The sequence below is a fragment of the Gymnodraco acuticeps genome, unplaced genomic scaffold, assembly GCF_902827175.1.
Source record: "Gymnodraco acuticeps unplaced genomic scaffold, fGymAcu1.1, whole genome shotgun sequence".
Lineage (NCBI taxonomy): Eukaryota > Metazoa > Chordata > Actinopteri > Perciformes > Bathydraconidae > Gymnodraco > Gymnodraco acuticeps.
This window is the reverse complement of record NW_022990398.1, coordinates 1923154-1930308: the sequence shown is the minus strand read 5'-3', so window position 1 is coordinate 1930308 and position 7155 is coordinate 1923154. Positions and strand designations below refer to the sequence as shown.

The 7155-nt window shown below is 37.4% G+C and overlaps 1 protein-coding gene across 1 annotated transcript; it reads right to left on the bottom strand.

Moving 5' to 3' along the window:
• Positions 1 to 282: 282 nt before the first annotated feature.
• On the bottom strand, positions 283 to 4268 carry LOC117551748 (collagenase 3-like). The gene is given in 11 exon segments (XM_034224762.1): positions 283 to 660; positions 769 to 872; positions 983 to 1142; positions 1217 to 1350; positions 2038 to 2158; positions 2274 to 2429; positions 2516 to 2641; positions 3440 to 3588; positions 3678 to 3745; positions 3747 to 3806; positions 4239 to 4268. Coding segments are annotated over 11 exon segments (1203 nt in total). The 5' UTR covers positions 4263 to 4268; the 3' UTR covers positions 283 to 559.
• Positions 4269 to 7155: the final 2887 nt, after the last annotated feature.

The window sequence follows — 7155 nt, the reverse complement described above, 5'->3', positions numbered from 1 at the left end:
TTTTTTCGACATTCATATCGGTGTCAATTGTCTAAACTCTTTGGCATTAGCAATATGTTGAAGATTCTGAAAGTTGAGGATAATACTTTAAAATGAAATGTCACTAGGTGGGACAACATTACTTTGCTGCTTTTATTGTAATCCAAACAATTTACAAACAAAAACAAATACAGAATACAGGTATTTTCCAAGTTCTTTGTTGAAATATAATATTTGTAAAACATTTTCAAATAATGAGCTTAGAAAAAAGCTATTACTGACAAGAAACTTAACCTGCTAAGGATCATGCTGTATGTAGTAAAACTTGAAATACAAATATAGACATTTAAAATAAATAGCAATAATCTAAGGAAACATATTTCTGAGGAAATATACAGCATTATGTGTCCGACAAATAATACTGTATGACCTACAGGTGTCCAGCACTAATACAAATACACTTTTCTTTCTTTACTTTGAGGACATCCCGCATCCCACATCTTGTTATTATTATTTTTTTAGTTGCATATTTTCTTTGCACGGAAAAATATTTTGTGAGTCACATCTCTTCAACTCTCAATTAACAGTTGAGAAAAGAGTTGGTCCTTATGATGCGCGTGACCTTCCTGTGGGTGTAGCTGTACTCGTACTGCAGGTGTCCATGGTAGAAATACAGGTATCCTGCAAGACAACACAATGGAATACAAATGAAGGAAAGCAGTATAAAGGTAGAGTTTAGTTTGTATGCTTTATTATTCTGAAAATGTGATATTTGAAGCTTCATAATACCATATTGAAAAGCAACGGCGTCGACCTCGTCAGACATCCCAGGGAAATCTTGCTGAATGGATCGTGGGTAGCCGCTGTCCATGGTGCCTGCTGCTTCATCATAGCTGTGAATGACGAATACAAGCAATTTTTTTTAATGAAATATAGATTTAAATGTGGTTCGATTGACATAATAATGAATATAATCGACACAGTTATAGTAATCACCGCTTACCTCCAATAATGCTCGTCAGTGAAGAGCAACGTTTTCCCAGTGTCTTTGATGTGAACAGCCGCGTCTATTTTCCTTATGTCCTTGGGAAGACCAAGTTTGTGTATGTACTTTGGGTAACCATCCATAAGGTTATATCCATGCAAAGCCCACATTCGGATCCCTGTTGAAACAAAGATGTTTAGTACTTACCTAATAAGTAATGTATAATAGCATTTAACAGTATGCAAAACCCACCCCTAAATATGATAACTATATCCTTCTCTGGGTTCTCGTATGCTGCGTCCACCTTGTTGGGGATGGACGGCCATGTGGACTTGATCAGTGTCTGCTCAGGCTCCGGCATCTGAGGGTGGAGACGCCAGTAGAATCTGCAACAGTGCAGCAAATAGCAAATTGAAGTTATCTACAATTTTCAAATCTCGATATAGAGAAATGAATTGAATCACAGAATATTCAATATTTTCTCACACACCCTCTAGTGGTCATATAGGTTATGAGTCTAGTTCTCAAAACACCCTCTAGTGGTCATATAGGTTAAAGGTCTAGTTCTCAAACATCCTCTAGTGGTCATATATGTTAAAGGTCTAGTTCCCAAACACCCTCTAGTGGTCATATAGGTAATTGGTCTAGTTCTCACACACACACACTCTAGTGGTCATATATGTTAAAGGTCTAGTTCTCTAACACCCTCTAGTGGTCATATATGTTAAAGGTCTAGTTCCCAAACACCCTCTAGTGGTCATATAGGGTAAAGGTCTAGTTCTCAAACACCCTCTAGTGGTCATATATGTTAAAGGTCTAGTTCTCAAACACCCTCTAGTGGTCATATATGTTAAGGTCTAGTTCCCAAACACCCTCTAGTGGTCATATAGGGTAAAGGTCTAGTTCTCAAACACCCTCTAGTGGTCATATATGTTAAAGGTCTAGTTCCCAAACACCCTCTAGTGGTCATATAGGTTAAAGGTCTAGTTCTCACATACTCTAGTGGTCGGATAGGTAATGGGTCTAGGCCTATAGTTTATGTATCTTTGTATTCTTCGTGTGTCTTACTGTACCTGTCTTTGAAGATTATGGTTTCTCCTCTGAGCTCTGTTACAGCATCAAAACTTAACATGGGGTCACATTTGTTTGGAGCGTCAGGCTTTGGCTTCACTTTCTTTTGGTCTGGGTTTGGGCCTGTGTTTGAAAATCTTGCATTAATATACATACTATTTGCATTACATTTTAAGACAATTGAAACCATTATGGTTTAACTTTAACTGCATTAAAGTTATCTAGAGTTTTATCCCACCGTAGAGAGCTTGAATGCCTTCAATGTCATCCTCAGACAGTGGGAAGCCTTCAGAGTAGGAGTAGTTGGGGTACATCAGGGCGCCTGGATCTGTGGAGTGGGACATCCCGAGAGCGTGTCCCAACTCATGGGATGCCACTATGAACAGGTTGTATGCCTGCAGAACAAATATTATGTTCAGTCTGTTAATCACAAAGACACAGTTTGGTGACTAGTGTTTATAATTGTTGTATAATTCCTACCTGATGAATCTTTGGTCCAATTTTCATCCTCATCAAAGTGAGTGTCTCCGCCCATGCCTTGGCCCGGTGGGTATGCATGAGCAAGCAATCCATTGGGCCCATCGAAAGGATTATAGTCTCCATGCTCTACAGAATAAAGTATAGACATTTTTCAAGATTTGTTAGGGAGAATGCACACTTTTATAATATTTGAGTATGAGTATGTTATGCCCCGAGCCTATTTTTCAGGCCTCAGGCTCGAAAATGACATTCCCAGAACAATTGACTATATCTTCACTTCTAAAAGGGGTAACTTAATAATCTTTTTTCTCAAAGCAATGATAAACCTGTGAGTTGGATGTAGAAAAGTCAGAATCAATATAGGTTTTTTTCATTTTAAAATAAATTCAGATTGAACATAGTAAAAAAATCTGTCCGTCCAAAAAGAAAACATTACTTATAGTGAAAACCACCCTTGAATTATGGGATGGTAGACTAAAAGCTTTAGGAATCCAAACTATAACATATAATAAGTACCCTGCATCAAGATTGATGCAAAACAAGTGACATTTGACCTTTTTAGAGAGGTTTAGCAAAAAGAAAAACACTTCTGGGGTCATTTGGGTGGAATTTCAATATCTCTGGTCCCCCTTGGTCGATTTTGATGATTGACACCTCTTTTTAACCGTTAGAGCCAATAGAATCAAGAGGAAGTTCCCAAAATCCATCTAACCATTGGTGAATGAGTGATGCGTAGCCAGAATGTCCAAAAACCGGAAGCTGTCATACACTCTGGTAGCTATCATAGCAGCTATATATGAAAACTCTGTTATTGACATAAATATGAAGATGGATTATCAGTCATCATTTCAGACACATTGGATTAACCTATGGATTAACCTTCAACAGCGTTTTTATCATTTTAAAAGGATATGTTATATTCACCTAATGACCCGAAACTGATCATAATGTCAGCGATGCCCTCACGCAGCTTCTTGAAGGTCAGCGGGGTGACATCAGACCAAACGTTCAGCGCATTGCGGATGGCTCTGTCTACATCAGCCTTCGGCAGATCTGGTGTGTAATTCACTATCCTGTAACATCACGGGATAGACCACAAGGGAACTTAGTGAATAACTCAGGGAAATCATTTTCTGTATAGTTGTTGTCCTTTATAACATACCTGAATGTGACATTGTTAGTTGGCCATTTGAGGTTTCGAGGGAAGTGGTTGTACTCCCCAATGTCGGGGTACGCCACATCTGGGCTGATTCATCAGCTCCAAAGTGTTGTCGTCCAGATTCCCTGTCACCTTCAAAGGCAAAAAGAGGTGGAAGAAATGTGTTAGATAAGTACATGTGCTGCCAAAGTACAGATAATTTGACACCTTAAAAATGTTTAAGGTACATTTAAATTCTACACAAAGCATATGACCATTAAACACTCATAGTTACTAGCAATGTAAACACATGATGTTATGCTATACACGTTCAACAGTATTTTAAAAGTATCTTACATTGGCTCAACATTGACGAACTACAAAATTACAAACAAAGTGATTTGTATTTGCTACTGATATAAAAACAGAATAATATTAATCAACATCATTTTTAAGACACCACCATTTGACTTTACTCAAGTAAAGGACCTGAGTACATTTTCCATCACTGCCAAAATGTTGCTATTACTACTAATGTTGCTAAAAACCACATAAAATCTTTAACACACATCTAGATCTGGTTACCTCAAGTTGGAAGAATCTCTGCATCTCCTTGATCTTGTTCTGAAAGTACCTGAAGACTTCTGTCTACCCTGAAGACCAGCTGGAAGGCCATAGAATCGACGGAGGTAGTTTCTGTTTGTTAAAAGAGAACAGAAGCTGAATGACATTCATAATGGATAGATGTGGATTACTCCAATCCAACACTGTGTGAAGTCTTGAGAATGACAACAAAATCCACTTGAAGCAAGGCTACCAGACTAAAAACATTAGAATTAAAGGCTCAGGTCTTACCTCTGCTAAAAGCAAGTTGTCATTGTCCTCAGACGGCCAGAGGCAGAGCAAAGGAGTGTGCGACCAGCGCCAGCAGCAGCAGAGCTATCATTGTTGTTGTCTCTGTGTTGTCCAAGTAGTCAATGGGTCCAAGAAAACTTTGACGGGCATTTATAGGACTTTGGTCCACTGTTCAAAGGGTCCCAGTGATTCATGAAAAAGCACCTAGCCACTTCCTCCTTTTTTAAGAATGTGCATGTTCATGTAAAACTGCAGTCACTGTGGTTTGAGTGTACTCCTTTGAACCAGCCTGAAATGTTTTGATTAAGCATTTCCTATTTCTCAAATGACCATGGACTTATGGAGTTTGCCAATAGATTTACTGAAGATGTCTATGAGGCAACATTTACACTTTGAAGTTTTTATTTGTAAGAGGAAAAAGTAAACAAAGCAACCCACACATGTCAATCTATATTTAGAAAGGATGCCACCTTAGTAAGGATGTGACGTCATTAGTTATTATCTGCAAAGCTTCTTCAGGCGAAAGATAAATTAATAACCTATGACTTTAACAAATGGGGCATATGGGGAATTCTTCAAAGCACCTGCTGGTCTCATGATAGTCATTCTGTGTCTCGTTATTTTAGGTGAAGACTTTTTAGGATATGTGACTAACAAACTTGTTGAAACAAAGAAAAAGATTACGATCAAAGTATGACCTTTATAATATATTTAATACATTGTTTCAATTTATTTATTTAATATTATTATTATGAGGGCCTTCGGAATAAGGTGATCTCTCTCAATGAATGTTCTGCATGAGTTTTGTCTGGTAATCATTTGATCCAGCTTTAGGTTTTTCCACTGTTGCTCGTTACCGTTATATGTGACTCATATGTTATGCAGAGCATAACTAACAAATCCAATATGGGAATGATCATAGTTCTCTCAATTATGGGGAAGTCTGCAAGAGGTTTGATGTACAGCACAGAAACCTACAACTAAATAATAAAATACTTAATCTTTCACTTAGTCCAATTTGAATATCTCAATAACTGTCAGATAGATCGCCATTCATTTTTTTTTACAGAAAGTCATTGTGCCCAATACTTTTTGATTATCAACTGGTTTTACCTTTTTACAATTACTGATATATCGCAAAAACTATTATATGTATTTCCATGGAAATTAGTACAGGTTAATGGAGCCTGCAGGATGAATCCCAATGAGTTTGGTGATCCCTTAGCTTTCCATTGTAGCCCCATCATCAGGGAAGAACTTAAATTAGGTAATAACAATTTTTATGACCAAATACCTGCAACGCTAAAAGGACATTCCCTTATGCCTCAGCTACTTTGCTTCTTGTGCTAACTAGTAAATGTTGGCACTGGCAGGCTACCATTTGGTAGTTAGCACAAGAAGCAAAATGCTAACATAACACTCGCCACACATTAGCATGTTAGCATTGGCATGTGAGCGTGTTAGCATGCAGCAAGCTATTAGCTTAACGCACTGCTATGTCTTCCTATCTTCGGCTATAGACTGCTAACACTAGAGAGGGAAGAAGGCTCATATGAAAGAAGATGAAAACTGAAGCCCTTGGACTGATTTCTATAGAAAACAACAATGCAACAAAAAAGATTAACATGTTACTGGCTAATAATATAATAATTTTAACAAAAGAAAGTTCTGACAAGTCAATCTTCTTAGTGGATTTGCAGCAGTGATGACGTTCAAAATGATATTGAGCTTTAAAAAAGACTATTGTTCCAGACAGGTTTGCAGGTCTCTGTCAGGTAAATACATGCTACCTTTACTGTGTCTCCTCCATCAGTGTCTGTCTCAGACAACAAGGTAGGCTATATAATTATTTGCTCCTACCACAATAATGAAATGCCTTAACTTGTACAAAGATGAAAAAGGGTGATAATAAACAATTGTTTACACTTTTCTGATCATTCACATAATGACATTGCCTATGCGAGTAATTTAAAATGTAGATACAAAAGCACTCTTTTTTTGTTGTCACAAAAGGATTAGACTCTTTGTCTTTCACAATGCTAGTCACCACTGACATGCTTCCAGAACATGTCTTATAATTGCAATGTTTAGGTAGGTATGAAACTTATGGTCAAAACTTAAGGTAGAGATCAATCTGCTGCGCGGCCAGCAAAAACCAAAGCATTGTATCATCTGCATATCATTAGTGATATCATGTGTAATGTCTAACAAGCGTTTTGTCTAAACATTTCAGCATACTGTTCAGACAAGTATTTTTGGAATAACATCATTGCTTAGACGGTGGTTAACAGAGTGCTCCTGACTCACACCAGGGGAAGTAAGCAGCGAGGGGGATTTTTGCTGTTATTTTAATATGCCACAGACAAACACAAACACACATAAATTTATGGAAAAATAGACTTTAGTGATCCGTGTTTGGGCCTACTGATTGTTGTATGATTGTCCTTTAAACCACAAATGACTGAATTGATCACTAAATTACATTTGTGACAGAAATAAGACCATTATGTCAGGTTGTTATGTTTTTTTTTAATGAATAAGACAGGCTCTTACTTCAGTCTCAAAGGAACAATAAACAGCAATGCTACCAGACAATAAGGCTGTAATTACACATTGCAGAAACCTAAATGTTGGATGAAAAATTTAA